The following is a 23,852-nucleotide window of genomic DNA, read 5'->3' on the forward strand; positions in this document are numbered from 1 at the left end:
AAATGACTGGAGCTGGTGGTAGTTTAGATTTTAGATTTAGAGATACAGCGCGGAAACAGGCCCTTCGGCCCACCGAGTCCGCGCCGCCCAGCGATCCCGCGCACTAACACTATCCTACACACACTAGGGACAATTTTTACATTTTACCCAGTCAATTAACCTACATACCTGTACGTCTTTGGAGTGTGGGAGGAAACCGAAGATCTCGGAGAAAACCCACGCAGGTCACGGGGAGAACGTACAAACTCCTTACGGACGGCGCCCGTAGTCAGGATCGAACCTGAGGCTCCGGCGCTGCATTCGCTGTAAGGCGGCAACTCTACCGCTGCGCCACCGTGCCCCTGTAGTAGTTCTAGGTTATAGGGGATTGATTTGATGGTGAGGGTTGGCAGATGGGATTTAATCCACCCACAAGGTTTGTATGTTATTCATCCCTCTGCAAATTGTCCCTCGTGTGTAAGGGGAGACACAAAGTGCTGGAGTAACTCAGCGGGTCAGGCAGCATCTCAGGAGAGAAGGAATGGGTGACGTTTCAGGTCGAGATCCTTCTTCAGGTGTGCAGGGAGTGGATGAGAAACTGCGATGTCATAAAACTAGTGTCAAGCTCATGATCAACGCTCAATTCACCTACAAACCTGCCTTTGGAGTATGGGTTCCCCACCTACTTTCCCTTTCCCCTGAAGAAGGGTCTCGACCCGAAACGTCACCTCATCCTTTTCTCCAGAGATGCTGCCTGACCCGCTGAGTTACTCCAGCACTTTGTCACTCTGGCTTTTTATAACCATATAACCATATAACAATTACAGCACGGAAACAGGCCCGTTCGGCCCTGCCAGTCCACGCCGACCACTTTCTCTGACCTAGTCTCATCTACCTGCTCTCAGACCATAACAAGGTCCCACATAGGAGATTAGTGGGCAAAATTAGGGCACATGGTATTGGGGGTAGGGTACTGACATGGATAGAAAATTGGTTGACAGACAGAAAGCAAAGAGTGGGGATAAATGGGTCCCTTTCGGAATGGCAGGCAGTGACCAGTGGGGTACCGCAAGGCTCGGTGCTGGGACCCCAGCTATTTACGATATACATTAATGACTTAGACGAAGGGATTCAAAGTACCATTAGCAAATTTGCAGATGATACTAAGCTGGGGGGTAGTGTGAATTGTGAGGAAGATGCAATAAGGCTGCAGGGTGACTTGGACAGGTTGTGTGAGTGGGCGGATACATGGCAGATGCAGTTTAATGTAGATAAGTGTGAGGTTATTCACTTTGAAGTAAGAATAGAAAGGCAGATTATTATCTGAATGGTGTCAAGTTAGGAGGAGGGGGAGTTCAACGAGATCTGGGTGTCCTAGTGCATCAGTCAATGAAAGGAAGCATGCAGGTACAGCAGGCAGTGAAGAAAGCCAATGGAATGTTGGTTTTCATAACAAGAGGAGTTGAGTATAGGAGCAAAGAGGTCCTTCTACAGTTGTACCGGGCCCTGGTGAGACCGCACCTGGAGTACTGTGTGCAGTTTTGGTCTCCAAATGTGAGGAAGGATATTCTTGCTATGGAGGGCGTGCAGCGTAGGTTCACTAGGTTAATTCCCGGAGTGGCGGGACTGTCGTATGTCGAAAGGCTGGAGCGATTGGGCTTGTATACACTGGAATTTAGAAGGATGAGGGGGGATCTTATTGAAACATATAAGATAATTAGGGGATTGGACACATTAGAGGCAGGAAACATGTTCCCAATGTTGGGGGAGTCCAGAACAAGGGGCCACAGTTTAAGAATAAGGGGTAGGCCATTTAGAACGGAGATGAGGAAGAACTTTTTCAATCAGAGAGTGGTAAAGGTGTGGAATTCTCTGCCTCAGAAGGCAGTGGAGGCCAGTTCGTTGGATGCTTTCAAGAGAGAGCTGGATAGAGCTCTTAAGGATAGCGGAATGAGGGGGTATGGGGAGAAGGCAGGAACGGGGTACTGATTGAGAGTGATCAGCCATGATCGCATTGAATGGCGGTGCTGGCTCGAAGGGCTGAATGGCCTACTCCTGCACCTATTGTCTATTGTCTATTGTCTATAACCCTCCAATCCCCTCCCATCCATATACCTATCCAATTTACTCTTAAATAATAAAATCGAGCCTGCCTCCACCACTTCCACCGGAAGCTCATTCCACACAGCCACCACCCTCTGAGTAAAGAAGTTACCCCTCATGTTACCCCTAAACTTTTGTCCCTTAATTTTTGTGTCTTCTCTGCAGAATGGATTGACCGGGCTTGGATTCAAAGGAATTTTAAGAATAAGGGTTCGGCCATTTAGGACTGAGATGAGGAAAAACATTTTCACCCAGAGTTGTGAATCTGTGGAATTCTCTGCCACAGAGGTTAGTGGAGGCCAATTCACTGGACGTTTTCAAGAGAGAGTTAGATATACAGTTAGGGACAGAATCCCCCTCGTTCTCACCTTCCACCCCACCAGCCAGCGTATCCAACAAATCATCCGCCAACATTTCCGTCACCTACAACGTGACCCCACTACTGGTCACATCTTCCCATCCCCTCCGCTCTCTGCGTTCCGCAGAGACCGTTCCCTCCGTAACTCCTTGGTCCACTCGTCCCTTCCTACCCAAACCACCCCTCCCGGGCACTTTCCCCTGCAACCGCAGGAGATGCAACACCTGTCCCTTTACCTCCCCCCTCAATTCCATCCAAGGACCCAAACAGTCTTTCCAGGTGAGACAAAGGTTCACCTGCACATCCTCCAGCCTCATCGCATCCGCTGTTCTAGATGTCAACTTCTTTACATCGGCGAGACCAAGCGCAGGCTCGGCGATCGTTTCGCTCAACACCTTCGCTCAGTCCGCCTTAACCAACCTGATCTCCCGGTGGCTGAGCACTTCAACTCCCCCTCCCACTCCCAGTCTGACCTTTCTGTCATGGGCCTCCTCCAGTGCCATAGTGAGGCCCACCGCAAATTGGAGGAACAGCACCTCATATTTCGCCTGGGCAGCTTGCAGCCCAGCGGTATGAACATTGACTTCTCCAACTTTAGATAGTTCCTCTGTCCCTCCCTTCCCCTCCCCCTTCCCAGTTCTCCCTCTATCTTCCCGTCTCCACCTATATCCTTCCTTTGTCCTGCCCCCCCGACATCAGTCTGAAGAAGGGCCTCGACCCGAAACGTCACCCATTCCTTCTCTCCCGAGATGCTGCCTGACCCGCTGAGTTACTCCAGCATTTTGTGGTTAGATATACAGTAGCTCTTCGGGCTAACGGAATCAAGGGATGTGGGGAGAAAGCAGGAACGGGGTACTGATTTTGGATGATCAGCCATGATCACGTTGAATGGCGGTGCTGGCTCGAAGGGCCGAATGGCCTACTCCTGCACCTATTTCCTATGGTTCCATGTTTACAGTGTATGACTGTTGATGTTCACCAGAACACATAAATATATATAAGTTCTCTTTTAACCTTTTATCTATAATTACATAGCGACTGGGTGGTCTATACCCTCTATGTATTTTAATAATAATAATAATAATGCATTACATTTATATAGCGCTTTTCAAACACTCAAAGACGCTTTACAGGGATTACTAGAACATAGAGAAGTGAATAAATAGATAAATAAGTAAACGAACAGAGAAAGGAGACAGAAGGTGAGGTGACCTTCAGTGGTTGAAGGCAGTGCTGAACAGGTGAGACTTCAGTGATGTTTTGAATGTGGTGAGTGTGGAGGAGTCTCTGACGGTTTGGGGTAGTGAGTTCCAGAGGGTGGGAGCAGCGATGGAGAAAGCCCTGTCCCCCCAGGATCTGCGTTTGGTCCGGATGGGGGGGGACAGGAGGTTGGCAGCAGCAGAGCGGAGGGTGCAGGTGGGAGTGTGCCTGTGGAGGAGGTCGGTCAGGTAGGATGGGGCCAGGTTATGGAGGGCTTTGTAGGTCATGAGGAGGATTTTGTACTGGATTCTCTGGGGGATGGGGAGCCAGTGGAGCTTGTAAAGGACGGGGGTGATATGGTCACGGATCGGGGAGTGGGTGAGTAGACGGGCAGCGGAGTTTTGAATGTATTGAAGTTTACTGATGATTTTTGAGGGTGAGCCATAGAGGAGGCTGTTGCAGTAGTCCAGACGGGAGGTGATGAAGGCGTGGATGAGGGTTTTGAAACTGGATTTACATTTAGGTTACATTTGTTGTTAATGTAATCCTGATCCCTATGTATCAATATCACTGTTATGTATCAATATCACTGGGCGGCACGGTAGCGCAGCGGTAGAGTTGCTGCTTTACAGCGAATGCAGCGCCGTAGACTCAGGTTCGATCCTGACTACGGGTGCTGCACTGTAAGGAGTTTGTACGTTCTCCCCGTGACCTGCGTGGGTTTTCTCCGAAATCTTCGGTTTCCTCCCACACTCCAAAGACGTACAGGTATGTAGGTTAATTGGCTGGGTAAATGTAAAAATTGTCCCTAGTGGGTGTAGGATAGTGTTAATGTACGGGGATCACTGGGCGGCACGGACTTGGAGGGACGAAAAGGCCTGTTTCCGGCTGTATATATATGATATGATATGAAAATAACTGCAGATGCTGGTACAAATCGATGGTATTTATTCACAAAATGCTGGAGTAACTCAGCAGGTCGGGCAGCATCTCGACTGCTGAAGAAGGGTCTCGACCCGAAACGTCGCCCATTCCTTCTCTCCCGAGATGCTGCCCGACCTGCTGAGTTACTCCAGCACTTTGTGAATAAATACCATCACTGTTATGCTTATCATTTTTTGAAATTTAATAAAAAGATTTGAAAAGAAAGAAAGGAAATGGAGGAAAACAACACAAACGCTGCCCAATGTTCAAGAAAACGTTTAAGAAACAGTCGCAGGATAGGACAGGTTTGGAGGGATGTATGGACCAAGCGCGGGCAGGTGGGACTGGTGTAGCTAGGGCATGTTGGGCCGATGTGGACAAGTTGGGCCGAAGGGCCTGTTTCCGCACTGTATCACTCTGTGCCTCTATAGACTACCTGTGTGAGACCGTCCCATTTACTCAAGATGCCTCTGATGGTCTCTTGGGAATTAACACTTGAGTCTGGCCAGAGGGAGGCACTTTAGACTTTACTTTAGAGATACAGCGTGGAAACAGGTCCTTCGGCCCACCGAGTCCGCGCCGACCAGCGATCCCCCCCCCCATCATCCGACACAATAAGGACGATTTACAATTTTACCGAAGCCAATTAGCCTACAAACCGGTACGTCTTTGGAGTGCTCCAACAGTGACTGAACCTCACAAGTGGTGCCAGTACAGAGTTTGCACGTTGTCCCTGTGACTGCGTGGGTTTTCTCCGGGTGCTCCGGTTTCCTCCCACACTCCAATGGCGTGCAGGTTCGTAGGTTAATTGGCTTCGGTAAAAATTGTAAATTGTCCTTTGTGTGTGTGTGTGTGTAGGATAGTACTAGTGTGCTAGTGGGGATCGCTGGTCGGCGCGGACTCGGTGGGCCGAAGGGCCTGTTTCCGCGCCGTACCTCAAAAGCCTGAAGGTATCACAAAAAGCTGGAGTAACTCAGCGGGTCAGGCAGCATCTCAGGAGAGAAGGAACGGGTGACGTTTCCTGAAGGGTGCGGATAAGGGGAGAAGAGGTGCAAAAATGTGAAGCCGGAGGAAAGGATGCAGATTTAGGTTTGTTATTATCACGGGTGTGGAAGGGGGGCAGAGGAATGGTGGGGGAGTAGGAGAAATGGGCGTGTCTCTGGGTGGGCACAGGGAAGAGAGGAGTGGGGGGGGGGATAAAAAGGGACTGGGGGAGGAATGGTTGTGTTGTTACTGAGAATTGGAGAATTCACTCTTCACCGGAGTTCTTCGCCCAATGCTTCAAAAAGCTCCCACATACAAACCAGATAGGAACCAAAGGCAGTCCAGGATATCAAAAGGAACTATGTAGGAAGGAACTGCAGGCGCTGGTTTACACCGAAGGTAGACGCAAAATGTTGGAGTAACTCAGCGGGACAGGCAGCATCTCTGGAGAGGGTGACGTTTCGGGTGAAATCTGAAGAAGGGTCCCGACCCGAAACGTCACCCATTCCTTCACCCTACAAACAGCCAACAATGGCCTGTTTCCTTTATCATCGTTTTCTTTCTGCATATCTTTCATTCATTGTTCTTTATCTTTCCACGTCACCAACTATATCACTCGTTTCCCCTAACCCTGACCAGTCTGAAGAAGGGCCCCGACCAGAAACGTCGCCCATTCCTTCTCTCTGGAGATGCTGCCTGTCCCGCTGAGTTACCCCAGCATTTTGTGTCTACCTTTGGAATCAAAAGGAATTGCCTCCCTTAATGTCATCAGACAAGGCCACTTACTAAACTACGAAGCAGACGGGCGAGAAGTCAGGAGCAAAATATTCAATCGCAATTTTATTTCTCACGGAAAAAACTTTACAAGTCTGTTGCCAGGACTAGAGGGTGTGAGCTACAGGGAGAGGTTGAGCAGGCTGGGTCTCTATTCCATGGAGCGCAGGAGGATGAGGGGTGATCTTATAGAGGTGTACAAAATCATGAGAGGAATAGATCGGGTAGACGCACAGAGTCTCTTGCCCAGAGTAGGGGAATCGAGGACCAGAGGACATAGGTTCACGGTGAAGGGGAAAAGATTTAATAGGAATCTGAGGGGTAACTTTTTCACACAGAGGGTGGTGGGTGTGTGGAACGAGCTGTCGGAGGAGGTAGTTGAGGCTGGGACTATCCCAACGTTTAAGAAACAGTTGGACAGGTACATGGATAGGACGGGTTTGGAGGGATATGGGCCAAGCGCGGGCAGGTGGGACTAGTGTAGCTGGGGCATGATGGGCCTGTGTGGGCAAGGTGGGCCGAAGGGCCTGTTTCCACGCTGTATCGCTCTAGGGATAGGTTGTGAATACTAGAGGCCTTGCTTGAAGATGCACCAAAGGTCAATGTTTAAGATAGACGAGCTAGCTCGGTCTTTGGTAGGACGTTCCTCTCAGGATTCATCGGCGAGGTTGGGCATTCTCCCTCAGTGCTCACTGTTCCTGACAAGAAGGAAAGAAAGATTATTCAGGGCATCCGCCAGATACTTAGTTCAGAGACACAGCGCGGAAACAGGCCCTTCAGCCCTCCGAGTCCGCGCCGACCAGCGATCCCCGCCCACTTGCACTATCCCACACACACACGGGACAATTTACAATCTTTACCGAAGCCAATGTACCTAGAAACCATTCCTCCTCTCCAGAGATGCTGCCTCTCCCCGCTGAGTTGCTCCAGCTTTTTGAGTCTCTCTTTAGTTTAGTTTAGTTTAATTTCTCGATACAGCGCGGAAACGGTCTCTTCGGCCCGTCGAGTCCGCGCCGACCAGCGATCCCCGCACACTAGCACTATCCTACACACACCGGGGACAATTTACAATCTTTACCAAAGTCAATTAACCTAGAAACCTGGGCATTTAACCTAGAAACCTGGGTTCTGGGGGAGCCCAGAACCAGGGGCCACAGTTTAAGAATAAGGGGTCGGCCATTTAGAACGGAGATGAGGAAAAACCTTTTCAGTCAGAGAGCTGTGAATTTGTGGAATTCTCTGCCTCAGAGGGCAGTGGAGGCCAATTCTCTGAATGCATTCAAGAGAGAGCTAGATAGAGCTCTTAAGGATAGCGGAGTCAGGGGGTATGGGGAGAAGGCAGGAACGGGGTACTGATTGAGAATGATCAGCCATGATCACATTGAATGGCGGTGCTGGCTCGAAGGGCCGAATGGCCTACTCCTGCACCTATTGTCTATCGTCTATTATAAAATGCTGGAGTAACTCAGCGGGTCAGGCAGCATCTCAGGAGAGAAGGAATGGGCGACGTTTCGGGTCGAGACCCTTCTTCAGACCTAGAAACCTGCACGTCTTTGGAGTGTGGGAGGAAACCAGAGCACCCGGGGAAAACCCACGCGGTCACGGGGAAAGCGTACAAACGCCGCTCAGACAGCGCCCGTGGTCAGGATGGAACTCGGGTCTCCGGCGCTGTGAGGCAGCAACTCTACCTCTGAAAGCCACCCCAAATGGACAATTTGCCACCGTTGAACAATTAAACCCTCGTGAATCTTGACTCTGTTGACCCACCTCCCCACCTCGAGGGTCTCTGCTGCAGGAGGAACCTTCTCTGGATCCATGGCCGTTGTCTCCTCGAAATCCTCCAATGGTTTCCTGAACGGGGCAGAAATGAGGCAAAGATGGGAACGTTACGGAAGCGCTGGTCACACTGGGAAAGTTGTGCTCTCACTGATCCCACTTTGTGTTCTCTCTGTCCCACCATCTCTCCCCCCCCCCCCCCCCCCCCCACACCAATTCACACACTAGTTCGATGTTATCCCACTTTCTCATCCACTCCCTACACACCAGGGGCAATTGGTGACCCTCGGACTATCCTCGATCAGACTTTGCTGGCTTTACCTTGCACTAAACGTTATTCCCCTATCATGTATCTGTACACTGTGGACGGCTCGATTGCAATCACGCATAGTCTTTCCGCTGACTGGTTAGCACGCAACAAAGGCTTTTCACTGTACCTCGGTACACGTGACAATAAACTAGACTGAAACTGAAACTGGCACCCGTTCACACACAAGTTCTATGTTATCCCACTTTCACATCCACTCCCGACCCACCAGGGCGGCACGGTGGCGCAGCGGTAGAGTTGCCTAATAGAGCTTTCAGCGCCAGAGTTCCATCCCGACTACGGGCGCCGTCTGTACGGAGTTTGTACGTTCTCCCCGTGACCTGCGTGGGTTTTCTCCGAGATCTTCGGTTTCCTCCCACACTCCAAAGACGTACAGCTTTGTAGGTCAATTGGCTTTCTATAAATATTCTATGAATATAATTATAAATTGTCCCTAGTGTGTGTAGAATAGTGTTAGTGCGCGGGGATCGCTGGTCGGTGCGGACTCGGTGGGCCGAAGGGCCTGTTTCCGCGCTGTATCTCTAAACTAAACTAAGTTAAACACAAGGGGCGATTTACAGTGGGCCAATGAACCTACAAACCTGTACGTCTTTGGAGTGTAGGAGGGTACTGGAGGTCTCGGACAAAACCCACGCAGGTCACGGGGAGAACGTGCAAACTCTGCGCCTGAGGTCAGGATCGAACCTGGGGGTCTCTGGCGCTGTGAGGCAGCGGCAGATCGGCGGCGGTGGGAAGACGGGGCGAAGTTGCTCCCCATGGAGGATTGGGACTCACTTCTCCTTCTTCTGCCGATGGTAGCAGATGTAGTAGCCGACGGACACGAGGAAAGCCACCAGAGACAGTGTGACGATGATCCCGATCACCATGCCAGCTCGGTTCAGTGGCCTCGGCCCTCCATCGCGATCTGTCAACAGAACACAGTGGGCATTCCCTCTTCTCCACTCTCCCATCGGGCAAGTGGTATAGAACACACGGCTACTTCAGGAGACCCACTGGGCCAGGTCCCTACTGACTGTACTGAACAATCTCTCCCTCATCCAGCCTTGGTCCTCCATGTCCCCATGACTCCCAAACCCTTCCAAGGCTTCCATGGTATTGGTATCATAGGCATTGGTATTGAGTCCTTGGCCCATGTCCCCATGACTACCATGGCTTCCATTGTTATTCAGTGGTTACATCACGGAGATATTGGTGTAGGAGGTATGTAGAGGAGGATGGGGGTTTAAGAGTTAATGTGTACAGATTGCGTGTTGCGCGTGGTGAGCCTGTGTTACTTACTTAGAATTAGACAATAGACAATAGACAATAGGTACAGGAGTAGGGCCTTTCGGCCCTTCGAGCCAGCACCGCCATTCAATGTGATCACACCATTCGATGAGTTGAGTATAGGTGCAAAGAGGTCCTTCTGCAGTTGTACAGGGCCCTAGTGAGACCGCACCTGGAGTACTGTGTGCAGTTTTGGTCTCCAAATTTGAGGAAGGATATTTTTGCTATGGAGGGCGTGCAGCGTAGGTTTACTAGGTTAATTCCCGGAATGGCGGGACTGTCGTATGTTGAAAGACTGGAGCGATTGGGCTTGTATACACTGGAATTTAGAAGGATGAGAGGGGATCTTATCGAAACGTATAAGATTATTAAGGGGTTGGACACGTTAGAGGCAGGAAACCTGTTCCCAATGTTGGGGGAGTCCAGAATCAGGGGCCACAGTTTAAGAATAAGGGGTAGGCCATTTAGAATGTAGATGAGGAAAAAGCTTTTCAGTCAGAGAGTTGTGAATCTGTGGAATTCTCTGCCTCAGAAGGCAGTGGAGGCCAATTCTCTGAATGCATTCAAGAGAGAGCTGGATAGAGCTCTTAAGGATAGCGGAGTCAGGGGGTATGGGGAGAAGGCAGGAACGGGGTACTGATTGAGAATGATCAGCCATGATCACATTGAATGGTGGTGCTGGCTCGAATGGCCTACTGCACCTATTGTCTATATATAAATATATATACATGTGTGTATATATATATATATATATATATATATATATAGTGTAGGAAAATAACTGCAGATGCTGGTACAAATTATTGGTATCACAAAATGCTGGAGTAACTCAGCAGGTCAGGCAGCATCTAGGAGAGAGGGAATGGGTGACGTTTCGGGTCGAGACCCTTCTCTATATATATATATATATATATTTATGTATATATATATATATACATACCCACGCACACACACACACATGTGTACATATATATGTATATATATACACACACACACGCATATATATACAGGGTACAGTATATATATTTGTGTAGGAAAGAACTGCAGATGTTGGTTTAAATCAAAGGTAGACACAAAATGCTGGAGTAACAGTGGGACAGGCAGCATCTCTGGAGAGAAGGAATGGGTGATGTTTCTGGTCGAGACCCTTCAGATTGATATGAACATATGTGAGTGTCAGATAGCATCTCAGGAGAGAAGGAATGGGTGACGTTTTGGGTCGAAACTCTTCTGCAGTCTGAAGAAGGGTCTCGACCCGAAACGTCACCCATTCCTTCTCTCCTGAGATGCTGCCTGACCTGCAGAGTTACTCCAGCACTTTGTGAAATAAATACCTTTGATTTGTACCAGCATCTGCAGTTTATTTTCTTATACATATGTGTGTGTGTTCAGATTAGTGTGTCTACCACATCCACAAGGCGACTTACGTAAACTCTGCACTTACGTGAGTGATTCAGTACTCAGTCACGAGTGCGGTGTAGGCAGTTGGTAAGAGGGGATGTTCAACGAGATCTGGGTGTCCTAGTGCATCAGTCACTGAAAGGAAGCATGCAGGTACAGCAGGCAGTGAAGAAAGCCAATGGAATGTTGGCCTTCGTAACAAGAGGAGTTGAGTATAGGAGCAAAGAGGTCCTTCTACAGTTGTACCGGGCCCTGGTGAGACCGCACCTGGAGTACTGTGTGCAGTTTTGGTCTCCAAATTTGAGGAAGGATATTCTTGCTATTGAGGGCGTGCAGCGTAGGTTCACTAGGTTGATTCCCGGAATGGCGGGACTGTCGTATGTTGAAAGGCTGGAGCAATTAGGCTTGTATACACTGGAATTTAGAAGGATATGGGGGATCTTATTGAAACATATAAGATAATTAGGGGATTGGACACATTAGAGGCAGGAAACATGTTCCCAATGTTGGGGGAGTCCAGAACAAGGGGCCACAATTTAAGAATAAGGGGTAGGCCATTTAGAACGGAGATGAGGAAGAACTTTTTCAGTCAGAGAGTGGTGAAGGTGTGGAATTCTCTGCCTCAGAAGGCAGTGGAGGCCAGTTCGTTGGATGCTTTCAAGAGAGAGCTGGATAGAGCTCTTAAGGATAGCAGAGTGAGGGGGTATGGGGAGAAGGCAGGAACGGGGTACTGATTGAGAGTGATCAGCCATGATCGCATTGAATGGCGGTGCTGGCTCGAAGGGCTGAATGGCCTACTCCTGCACCTATTGTCTATTGTCTATTGTCTATTGTAATTTCGACAACACTGTACCATGTCTCAAGTGTACATGGGACACGAGCCGGCAATGGCGGCTGTGCTTACCCAGAAGGTCGTGTGGTGCAGAAAGGGCCCTGGACGCAGCAGGTCGCTGCGGAGATGGCCAATACCCTCAGTGAGGTATCTCGTGCAGGGAGATTCCAATGTAGGTAAAGCTCTGACGTGCTTACGTGAAGGTCGTAGCCCTCACGTAAGTCAGGGAGTGTCCCTACCACCGAGGGGGCTCTTACCTTTCGAGTGACTCTCCTCAGCCAAAAATAAGATATCTGCAGAATGAAGGAAAGAATAAAACGTTACAGAGAGCCCCTTCAACTCCCCTACCCACCGTGTCACTCATAAGTGACAGGAGCAGAATTAGGCCATTCGGCCCATCGAGTCTACTCCGCCATTCAATCATGGCCGATCTATCTCCCCCTCCCAACCCCATTCTCCTGCCTTCTCCCCACAACCCCTGACACCCGCACTAATCAAGAATCTATCTATGTCGGCTTTTAATATATCCACTGACTTGTGGCCTCCACAGCCTTCTGTGGCAACGAATCCCACAGATTCACCACCCTCTGACTAAAGAAATTCCTCCTCATCTCCTTCCGAAAGGAACGTTCTTTAATTCTGAGGCTGTGCCCTCTGGTCCTAGACTCTCCCACTAGTGGAAACATCCTCTCCACATCCACTCTATCCAGGCCGCTCACTATTCTGTACGTTTCAAGGGGGTCCCCCCGCCCCTCGTTCTTCTAAACTCCAGCAAGTACAGGCCCAGTGCCGACAAACGCTCATCATAGGTTAACCCACTCATTCCTGGGTTCGTTCTCGTGAACCTCCTCTGGGCCCTCTCCAGAGCCAGCACGTCCTTCCTCAGATACGGGGGCCCAGTGACATTAAATGTCAAAGCAGGTACAATGGCCTGGAGCTGCTCTTACGTTCGATGTTTCGATGAGTAAACTATTTTGAAAGGTTTAAGCAAATCCCCTCAAGAGCCTGAATAGTAGCCCTATTAGCCCAGTGTCATCACAACATTAACAGAATGGTTGTCATCTACACCGATGAGCCAAAACATTATGACCACTGACAGGCATAGTGAGTAACATTGATTATCTTGTTACAATGGCACCTGTCAAGAGGTGGGATATATTAGGCAGCAACTGAACAGTCAGTTCTTGAAGCTGACGTGTTGGATGCAGGAGAAATGGGCAGGAGTAAAGACCTGAGCGACATTGACAAGGGACAAATTGTTCTGGCCAGATGACTGGGTCAGAGCATCTGTGAAACGGCAAGGCTTGTGGGGTGCTCCCGGTCAGCAGTGGTGAGTACCGACCGACAGTGGTCCGAGGAGGGACAAACCACAAACCGGCGACAGGCAGGATGTTGGGCGCCCGAGGCTCATCGATGCGCGAGGGGCAACGAAGGCTATCCCGTCTGGTCTGAACCGACAGAAGGTCGACTGTGGCACAAGTCACAGAAAATGTTAATGGTGGTCAAGGGAGGAATGTGTCACAATACACAGTGCATCGCACCCTGCTGCATATGGGGCTGCACACGGAGGACCAACAGCATATTAGGCAGGGGGGCAGAATGTTTTGGCTCATCAGGTCATAATGTTTTGGCTCATCAGGTCATAATGTTTTGGCTGATCGGTGTATATATACACACATACTCCACATTCTCGCACTGAGTAAACAACACTGGAACAGGCCCTTCGGCCCGCAATGTCTGTGCCGAACATGATGCCAAGATAAACTAATCTCCTCCGCCTGCACGACTGGGTCAGAGCATCTGTGAAACGTGGTAATAATCACCAATGCATCCATGATTTCTAGGGCCACCTCCTTGATGCAGACCATCAGGCCCTGGGGATTTATCTGCCTTCAGTCCCAACAGCTTACCTAACACCATTTCCTGACTAATGTGGCTTGCCTTCAGTTCCTCCCTCCCACTAGATCCTTGGCCCCCTGGTATTTCTGGGAGATTGTTTGTGTCATCCTTAGTGAAGACAGAACCAAAGTACTCGTTTAACTGTTCTACCATTTCCTTGTTTCCCATTATAAATTCACCTGTTTCTGACTGAAAGGAAGTGACATTTGTCTTCATATAATCATCATATCATCATATACATACAGCCGGAAACAGGCCTTTTTTTCGGCCCACCAAGTCCGTGCCGCCCAGCGATCCCCGTACATTAACACTATCCTACACCCACTAGGGACATTCAATGTGATCATGGCTGATCATTCTCAATCAGTACCCCGTTCCTGCCTTCTCCCCATACCCCCTGACTCCGCTATCCTTAAGAGCTCTATCCAGCTCTCTCTTGAACGCATTCAGAGAATTGGCCTCCACTGCCTTCTGAGGCAGAGAATTCCACAGATTCACAACTCTCTGACTGAAAAAGTTTTTCCTCATCTCAGTTCTAAATGGCCTACCACTTATTCTTAAACTGTGCCCCCTTGTTCTGGACTCCCCCAACATTGGGAACATGTTTCCTGCCTCTAACGTGTCCAACCCCTTAATAATCTTAAACGTTTCGATAAGATCTCCTCTCATCCTTCTAAATTCCAGTGTGTACAAGCCTAGTCGATCCAGATTTTCAACATATGACAGTCCCGCCATTCCGGGAATTAACCTAGTAAACCTACGCTGCATGCCCTCAATAGCAAGAATATCCTTCCTCAAATTTGGAGACCAAAACTGCACACAGTACTCCAGGTGCGGTCTCACTAGGGCCCTGTACAACTGCAGAAGGACCTCTTTGCTCCTATACTCAACTCCTCTTGTTATGAAGGCCAACATTCCATTGGCTTTCTTCATTGCCTGCTGTACCTGCATGCTTCCTTTCCTACCATGTTATGGTCACTGTTGTTTTGGGGCTTTGCACAACACGATTGCTAACTAATCCTTCCTCATTACACAATACCCAGTCTAGGATGGCCTGCCCTTTAGTTGGTTCCTCTACATATTGGCACAATATGGTTATTTACTGAATCTGTAACGTACAGATTTGTAGGTTCATTGGCTTCTGTAAATTGTAAATTGTCCCCAGTGTTTGTAGGTTAGTGCTAGTGTACGGGGTGATCGCTGGGCGGCGCGGACTCGGTGGGCCGAAGGGCCTGTTTCCACGCTGTATCTCTAAACCTAAACTTAATCCAATAAACACAAGATCAGCTGGATGAAGGTCTTGTGCAAAGGTCTTGTCTTACGTCTATAACAGCTCGTTGTCCTAATTATTTTGCCGAACAACTTTTCACAGCAACTCCACCTCCCTCAAGGCTGTGGTCTAAAGCCCTTCGAGCCCTTTTATGTTGAAAGACTGGAGCGACTAGGCTTGTATACACTGGAATTTAGAAGGATGAGAGGAGATCTTATCGAAACGTATAAGATTATTAAGGGGTTGGAAACGTTAGAGGCAGGAAACATGTTCCCAATGTTGGGGGAGTCCAGAACAAGGGGCCACAGTTTAAGAATAAGGGGTAGGCCATTTAGAACGGAGATGAGGAAAAACATTTTCAGTCAGAGAGTTGTGAATCTGTGGAATTCTCTGCCTCAGAAGGCAGTGGAGGCCAATTCTCTGAATGCATTCAAGAGAGAGCTAGATAGAGCTCTTAAGGATAGCGGAGTCAGGGGGTATGGGGAGAAGGCAGGAATGGGGTACTGATTGAGAATGATCAGCCATGATCACATTGAATGGCGGTGCCGGCTCGAAGGGCCGAATGGCCTCCTCCTGCACCTATTGTCTATTGAGTCAGGATGTTCAAGGACTTGTCTGGTGCCACCACAAGCCCTTTTCAGTTTCAGTTTAGCTTATTGTCACGTGTGCCGAGGTACAGTGAAAAGCTTTTGTCGCGTGCTAACCAGTCAGCGGAAAGACAACACGCGATTACAATCGAGCTGTCCACAGTGTACAGATACATGGTAAAGGAATAACGTTTAGTGCCAGGTAAAGCCAGCAAAGTCCGATCAAGGATAGTCCGAGGGTCACCGATAGGCGGTGCCGACTCGGTGGGCCGAAGGGCCTGTTTCCACGCTGTATCTCTAAAGTCTAACGTCGAAAGTCTAAATAACTCAGCGGGTCAGGCAGCATCTGTGGAGGGAAGATGGAACCAGAGGGAAGATGGGACGAGGGCCTGAGCTATAGGTTGGGCAGGCTAGGACCGATTCCTTGGAGCGCAGGACTGTCAGTGGGAGGTTTTATGGGCAGTGTTCACATCACCGATGGCTGAGACTGAAGAATGAGTCATCTTCAGCAGTCATGGAGTCATAGAGTGACGCAGCGTGGAAACAGGCCCTTCGGCCCAACTTGCCCATACCGGCCAACATGTCCCAGCTACACCAGCCCTACCTGCCTGCACTTGGTCCATATCACTCCAAACTTGTCCTATCCATGTACCTGTCTAACTGTTTCTTAAACGTTGCGATAGTCCCAGCCTCAACTACTTCCTCTGGCACCTCGTTCCATACACCCACCACCATTTGTGTGAAAAAGTTACCTCTCAAATCTTTTCCCCTTCACCTTGAACCTGTGTCCTCTGGTCCTCGATTCCCCTACTCTGGGCAAGGGACTCTGTGCGTCTACCCGATCTATTCCTCTCATGATTTTGTGCACCTCAACACGATCACCCCTCATCCTCCTGAGCTCCAAGGAATTTGAGTATAGGAGGGGATTTGAGTATAGGAGCAGGGAGGTTCTGCTGCAGTTGTACAGGGCATTGGTGAGACCACACCTGGAGTATTGCGTAGTTTTGGTTTCCTAATCTGAGGAAAGACATTCTTGCCATAGAGGGAGTACAGAGAAGGTTCACCAGATTGATTCCTGGGATGGCAGGACTTTCATATGAAGAAAGACTGGATAGACTCGGCTTGTACTCGCTGAAATTTAGAAGATTGAGGGGGGGATCTTATAGAAACTTACAAAATTCTTAAGGGGTTGGACAGGCTAGATGCGGGAAGATTGTTCCCGATGTTGGGGAAGTCCAGAACAAGGGGTCACAGTTTAAGGATAAGGGGGAAGTCTTTTAGGACCGAGATGAGAACGTTTTTTTTCACACAGAGAGTGGTGAATCTGTGGAATTCTCTGCCACAGAAGGTAGTTGAGGCCAGTTCATTGGCTATATTTAAGAGGGAGTTAGATGTGGCCCTTGTGGCTAAAGGGATCAGGGGGTATGGAGAGAAGGCAGGTTACTGAGCTGGATGATCAGCCATGATCACATTGAATGGCGGTGCGTACAGGCTCGAAGGGCCGAATGGCCTACTCCTGCACCTATCTTCTATGTTTCTATGAATAGAGACCCAGCCCGCTCTCGCAGGAGGACTAATAAAGAGCGATGAGAGATGATATTTGCTGCATTACCGAGAAGAATTTTATGCGCTGCTTAGTTCTGGCTTGCATCGGGAATGGTGGCAACGTTAGCAATCAGTTTCATGGGGATTTGTTATGTCGGGCCTGAGGGAAAAGGGAGTGGGGATTATTGGATGGTCCCCTCACACACATCACCCGGGCCATAGACCAGATGACTCTAGAGTATAGACTTCAGATTTTAGAGATACAGCGCGGAAACAGGCCCTTCGGCCCACCGAGTCCGCGCCGACCAGCGATCCCCGCACACTGACACCGTCCTACACCCACACTAGGGACGTTTGACCTCTTTCCCAAGCCAGTTAACCGACAAACCTGCACATCTTTGGAGTGTGGGGGGAAACCGGAGCACCCGGAGGAAAACCCACGCAGGTCACGGGGAGAACGTGCAAACTCCACATAGGACTTTGACTCCACCTGCAGTCAGGATCGAACCCAGATCTCTACCGCTGCGCCATCGTGCCGCACTGAAAATGTCCTTTTCTGTACAGATACAGAATGGAGGGACTGACGAAGATGGACACAAAATGCTGGAGTAACTCAGCGGGTCAGGCAGCATCGGGTCCCGATCTGAAACGTCATCTCTTTCTTTACTCCAATAAATGCTGCCTGACCCACTGAGTTACTCCAGCAGGGGAATAAAGTTTTGTGCTGGATAAAGTCCGGTAAAGTCTGATCAAAGTCAGTTGCTGTGCCAGGGAATCACTCCTCGCTCCGACCCATCCCACCACAGCTGAATCTAGCCACGGCTGGCTCCCGGGTAATCCTTACCTGGCCCGACGCGGTCTAACGCGTTGTTATTCTCCCTCGCTGCGATGGAGGAAAGGAAAGAAGGAAACACTCAGAACACCAGGTTGCAAACGTGTCTCTGTTCATCTGCAGAGCAGCGCAGGTAGGATGTCGACAAAATGGAGAGGGTACAGAGGAGATTTACTAGAATGTTGCCTGGGTTTCAGCACTTAAGCTACAGAGAGAGGTTGAACAGGTTGGGTCTTTATTCTTTGGAGCGTAGAAGGTTGAGGGGGGGCTTGATAGAGGTTTTAAAAATTTTAAGAGGGACGGACAGAGTTGACGTGGGTAGGCTTTTCCCTTTGAGAGTGGGGAAGATTCCAACAAGGGGACATAGCTTCAGAATTGAGGGACAAAAGTTTAGAGGTAACATGAGGGGTAACTTCTTTACTCAGAGGGTGGTGGCTGTATGGAATGGGCTTCCGGTGGAAGTGGTGGAGGCTGGCTCGATTTTATTATTTAAGAGTAAATTGGATAGGTATATGGATAAGAGGGGATTAGAGGGTTATGGTCTGAGAGCAGGTAGATGAGACTAGGTCAGGGAGAGTTGTCGGCGTGGACTGGTAGGGCCGAACGGGCCTGTTTCCGTGCTGTAGTTGTTATATGGTTATATGGTTATGGTTATGGTTGAGGTGGGACTAATTGGGTGAGATTGACTGGGAATACTTGGGTGAGATGGACTGGGACATTGAATGAGATGGACTGGGACATTGGGTGAGATGGACTGGGACTATTTGGGTGAAATGGACTGGGACATTGGGTGAGATGGACTGGGACTGGGACTAGTTGGGACTGGGACTAATTGAGTGAGATGGACTGGGACTAATTGAGTGAGCTGGACTGGGACTAATTGGGACTGGGACTAGAATGAGACGGACTGGGACTAGTTGGGACGAGCACTAGTTGGGTGAGGTGGACTGGGACTAGTTGGGTGAGAAGGACTAGGTCTAGTTGGGACTGGGATGTTGGGTGAGATGGACTGGGACGTTAGGTGAGATGGACTGGGACTGGGACTAGTTGGGACTGGGATTAATTGAGTGAGATGGACTGGGACTAGTTGGGACTGGGACCAGAATGAGATGGACTGGGATTAGTTGGGTGAGGTGGACTGGTACATTGGGTGAGGTGGACTGGGACTAAATGTTTATTGGGTCTGGGATTAGATGGTGAGTTGGGTCTGGGATTAGATGGTGAGTTGGGTCTGGGTTTAGATGTTGAGTTGGGTTTAGATGGTGAGTTGGGTCTGGGTTTAGATGGTGTTGAGTTGGGTTTAGATGGTGAGTTGGGTTTGGGTTTAGATGGTGAGTTGGGTTTAGATGGTGAGTTGGGTCTGGGTTTAGATGGTGAGCTCGGTTTGGGTTTAGATGGTGAGCTGGGTCTGGGTTTAGATGGTGAGTTGGGTCTGGGTTTAGATGGTGTTGAGTTGGATTTAGATGGTGAGTTGGGTCTGGGTTTAGATGGTGAGATGGGTCTGGGTTTAGATGGTGAGCTGGGTCTGGGTTTAGATGGTGAGCTGGGTCTGGGTTTAGATGCTGAGTTGGGTCTGGGTTTAGATGGTGAGTTGGGACTGGGTTTAGATGGTGAGTTGGGTCTGGGTTTAGATGGTGAGTTGGGTCTGGGTTTAGATGGTGAGTTGGGTCTGGGTTTAGATGGTGAGTTGGGTCTGGGTTTAGATGGTGAGTTGGGTTTAGATGGTGAGTTGGGTTTAGATGGTGAGTTGGGTCTGGGTTTAGATGGTGAGTTGGGTCTGGGTTTAGATGGTGAGTTGGGTCTGGGTTTAGATGGTTGAGTTGGGTTTAGATGGTGAGTTGGGTCTGGGTTTAGATGGTGTTGAGTTGGGTTTAGATGGTGAGTTGGGTCTGGGTTTAGATGGTGAGTTGGGTCTGGGTTTAGATGGTGTTGAGTTGGGTTTAGATGATGAGTTGGGTCTGGGTTTAGATGGTGAGTTGGGTCTGGGTTTAGATGGTGTTGAGTTGGGTTTAGATGGTGAGTTGGGTTTAGATGGTGAGTTGGGTCTGGGTTTAGATGGTGAGTTGGGACTGGGTTTAGATGGTGAGTTGGGTCTGGGTCTAGATGGTGAGTTGGGACTGGGTTTAGATGGTGAGTTGGGACTGGGTTTAGATGGTTGAGTTGGGTTTAGGATTAGATGGTGAGTTGGGTCTGGGTTTAGATGGTTGAGTTGGGTCTGGGACTAGATGGTTGAGTTGAGTCTTACCCTTCACTCGGATCTCCTTCTGGGCCGACCGCTTGTTGAAGTTGAAGTCGTAGACAGTGCACTGGTAACCTCCTTCATCCCTCTTGCTCGCTGCCTGGATGGTGTACTGGGCTGAGGTGCCTAGCTGCTTCCCCTGAGACCCAGATCCAAGAATCAGCATAGTACTGACATCCCAACCCACCCCCTTTAACACTGGACAGGAAGGAAGTGCAGATGCTGGTTCACAAGTGATAGGAGCAGAATTAGGCCATTCGGCCCATCAAGTCTACTCCGCCATTCAATCATGGCTGATCTATCTCTCCCTCCTAACCTCATTATAGACAATAGACAATACGTGCAGGAGGAGGCCATTTGGCCCTTCGAGCCAGCACCACCATTCAATGCGATCATGGCTGATCATTCTCAATCAGTACCCCGTTCCTGCCTTCTCCCCATACCCCCTGACTCTGCTATCCTTAAGAGCTCTATCTAGCTCTCTCTTGAATGCATTCAGAGAATTGGCCTCCACTGCCTTCTGAGGCAGAGAATTCCACAGATTCACAACTCTCTGACTGAAAAAGTTTTTCCTCATCTCAGTTCTAAATGGCCTACCCCTTATTCTTAAACTGTGTGGCCCCTGGTTCTGAACTCCCCCAACATTGGGAACATGTTTCCTGCCTCTAACGTGTCTAACCCCTTAATAATCTTATAAGTTTCGATAAGATCCTGCCTTCTCCCCATAACCCCTGACACCCGCACTAATCAAGAATCCATCTATCTCTGCCTTAAAAATACCCATTGGCTTTCTCCACAGCCTTCTGTGGCAAAGAATTGCACAGATTCACCACCCTCTGGCTAAAGAAATTTATCCTTGGTAAATGTAAATATTGTCCCCAGTGTGTGTGGGCTGGTGTTAGTGTGTGGGGATCGCTGGGCGGCGCGGACCCGGTGGGCCGCAGGGCCTGATCGCGCTCCCATCTCTCTGCATTGGTTCCGGGGCAGGCTCTCCCACCCACTACTCACATCCTTTTCCCAGAGGTACTCTATGGGAGGAGGGTTGGTGTCAGCTCTGCATTGCAGCTTGATACTGCTGCCTTCATCGATCAACGCGTCGGAAGGGTCCACCTCTATCACAACGTTCTCGATCGCATCTGTGGAGTAAACAACAGTGAGACGTACCTGGCTCAGAATGGCAACCCTCCCAGAGTCCCACCGCTGTCCACCGCATGTGCTAACACCACTGAGCCAAGACCCCTCCGCCTTCAGAGATGAGCACAATGCTGCCTGTCCGCATTAACCAACCTGATCTCCTGGTGGCTCAGCACTTCAACACCCCCCCCCCCCCCCACTCCCAGTCTGACCTTTCTGTCATGGGCCTCCTCCAGTGCCACAGTGAGGCCCACCGCAAATTGGAAGAACAGCACCTCATAGTTCGCTTGGGCAGTGGTATGAACATTGACCTCTCCAACTTTAGATAGTTCCTCTGTCTCCTCTCGTTCCCACCCCCTTCCCAGTTCTCCCACTGTCTTCCTGTCTCCACCTGTATCCTTTCTTTGTCCCGCCCCCCCCCCCCCCCCCCCCCCCCCGACATCAGTCTGAAGAAGGGTCTCGATTGAGAATGATCAACCATGATCACATTGAATGGCGGTGCTGGCTCGAAGGGCCGAATGGCCTGCTCCTGCACCTATTGTCTATTGAAACGTCACCCATTCCTTCTCTCCAGAGATGCTGCCTGTCCCGCTGAGTTACTCCAGCACTCTGTGTCCATCTTCAGTTTAAACCAGTATCGGCAGTTCCTTCCTACACATTTGACCGGACTTTACTGGCTTTACCCTGCACTAAACGTTATTCCCTTATCGTGTATCTGGACACTGTGGACGGCTCGATTGTAATCGTGCGTTGTCTTTCCGCTGACTGGTTAGCACGCAACAAAAGCTTTTCACTGTACCTCGGTCGGTACACGTGACAATAAACTAATCTAAACTAAATCTAAACCAGCGATATGGTAGGCACACCAGCACGCCCATGACACTGTCAAAATGGGTCTGAAGACCCGAAACGTCACCCATTCCTTCTCTCCAGAGATGCTGCCTGTCCCGCTGAGTTATTCCAGCATTTTATGTCAACCTCAATGTTCGTTCAAAACTGATGCAACACCGCCATCGCCTGGCCAGGCCGAATATTACAGGGAAGGGGCAGGCAGACTGTTCACTAAACAAGCACACACAGAAACACAAACATAAGCCAAAACATTACGACCGCCTGCCTAATATGCTGTTGGTCCTCCGTGTGCCGCCAAAACAGCGCCGACCCGCCGAGGCACGGACTCTACAAGACCCCTGAAGGTGTCCTGTGGCAACTGGCACGGTGGCGCAGCGGTAGAGTTGCCATCTTACAGCGAATGCAGCGCCGGAGACTCAGGTTCGATCCTGACTACGGGCGCCGTCTGTACGGAGTTTGTACGTTCTCCCCGTGACCTGCGTGGGTTTTCTCCGAGATCTCCCACACTCCAAAGACGTGCGGGTTTGTAGGTTAATTGACTGGGCAAACGTAAAAATTGTCCCTAGTGTGTGTAGGATGGTGTTAGTGTGCGGGGATCGCTGGGCGGCGCGGACTCGGTGGGCCGAAGGGCCTGTTTCCGCGCTGTATCTCTAAATCTAAAAAATCCCAAAAAAACATTAGCAGCAGATCCTTCAAGTCGTGTGAGTTGTGAGGTGGAGCAGCCGTGGATCGGACTTGTCGATCCAGCACGTCCCACAGATGCTCAATCGGATTGAGATCTGGAGAATCTGGAGGCCAGGGCAACACCGTGAACACCATCATGTTCCTCAAACCATTCCCGAACAATGTGTGCAGTGTGGCAGGGCGCATTATCCTGCTGAAGGAGGCCACTGCCATCGGGGAATACCACTGCCATGAAGGGGTGTACCTGGTCTGCAACGATGTTTAGGTGGGTGACACGTGTCAAATTGACGTCCACATGAATGGTCGGACCCAGGGTTTCCCAGCAGAACATTGCCCAGAGCATCACACTCCCTCCACCGGCTTGTCGTCTTCCCACAATGCATCCTGGTGCCACCCTTGCCCTCGCGCATCGATGAGCTTTGGGCGCCCAACGCCCTGCCTGTCGCCGGTTTGTGGTTTGTCCCTCCCCGGACCACTGTCGGTCGGTACTCACCACCGCTGACCGGGAGCACCCCACAAGCCTTGCCGTTTCACACATGCTCTGACCCAGTCGTCTGGCCCGAACAATTTGGCCCTCGTCAAAGTCGCTCGGGTCTTTACTCCTGCCCATTTCTCCTGCATCCAACACGTCAACTTCAAGAACTGACTGTTCACTTGCTGCCGAATATATCCCACCCCTTGACAGGTCCAATTGCAACAAGATAACCAATGTTATTCACTTCACCTGTCTGTGGTCATAATGTTTTGGCTCATCGGTACATATATCCTTCAAAGTGCAGGAAGGAACTGCAGATGCTGGTTTAAACCAAAGATAGACACAAAACGTTGGAGTAACTCGGCGGGACAGGCAGCATCTCTGGGGAGAAGAAATGGGAGACATTTTTT

General features: G+C 49.9%; 1 protein-coding gene across 1 annotated transcript in view; it reads right to left on the bottom strand.

Annotated features, from left to right (window-relative positions):
- Positions 1-6,391: 6,391 nt before the first annotated feature.
- The window catches only part of LOC144602729 (advanced glycosylation end product-specific receptor-like), a 98,868-nt gene continuing 81,407 nt past the window's right edge, over positions 6,392-23,852 (bottom strand). Inside the window, exons 7-13 of the mRNA XM_078415867.1 lie at positions 21,306-21,433; positions 20,304-20,436; positions 18,071-18,109; positions 12,183-12,218; positions 9,201-9,330; positions 8,090-8,173; positions 6,392-7,020 (exon numbers count right to left, since the gene is read on the bottom strand). Of these exons, the coding sequence (XP_078271993.1) occupies positions 7,005-7,020; positions 8,090-8,173; positions 9,201-9,330; positions 12,183-12,218; positions 18,071-18,109; positions 20,304-20,436; positions 21,306-21,433 (566 nt within the window). The 3' untranslated portion in view covers positions 6,392-7,004. The remainder of the gene's footprint in view (positions 7,021-8,089; positions 8,174-9,200; positions 9,331-12,182; positions 12,219-18,070; positions 18,110-20,303; positions 20,437-21,305; positions 21,434-23,852) is intronic.

The sequence above is a fragment of the Rhinoraja longicauda genome, chromosome 19 (assembly GCF_053455715.1).
Source record: "Rhinoraja longicauda isolate Sanriku21f chromosome 19, sRhiLon1.1, whole genome shotgun sequence".
Lineage (NCBI taxonomy): Eukaryota > Metazoa > Chordata > Chondrichthyes > Rajiformes > Arhynchobatidae > Rhinoraja > Rhinoraja longicauda.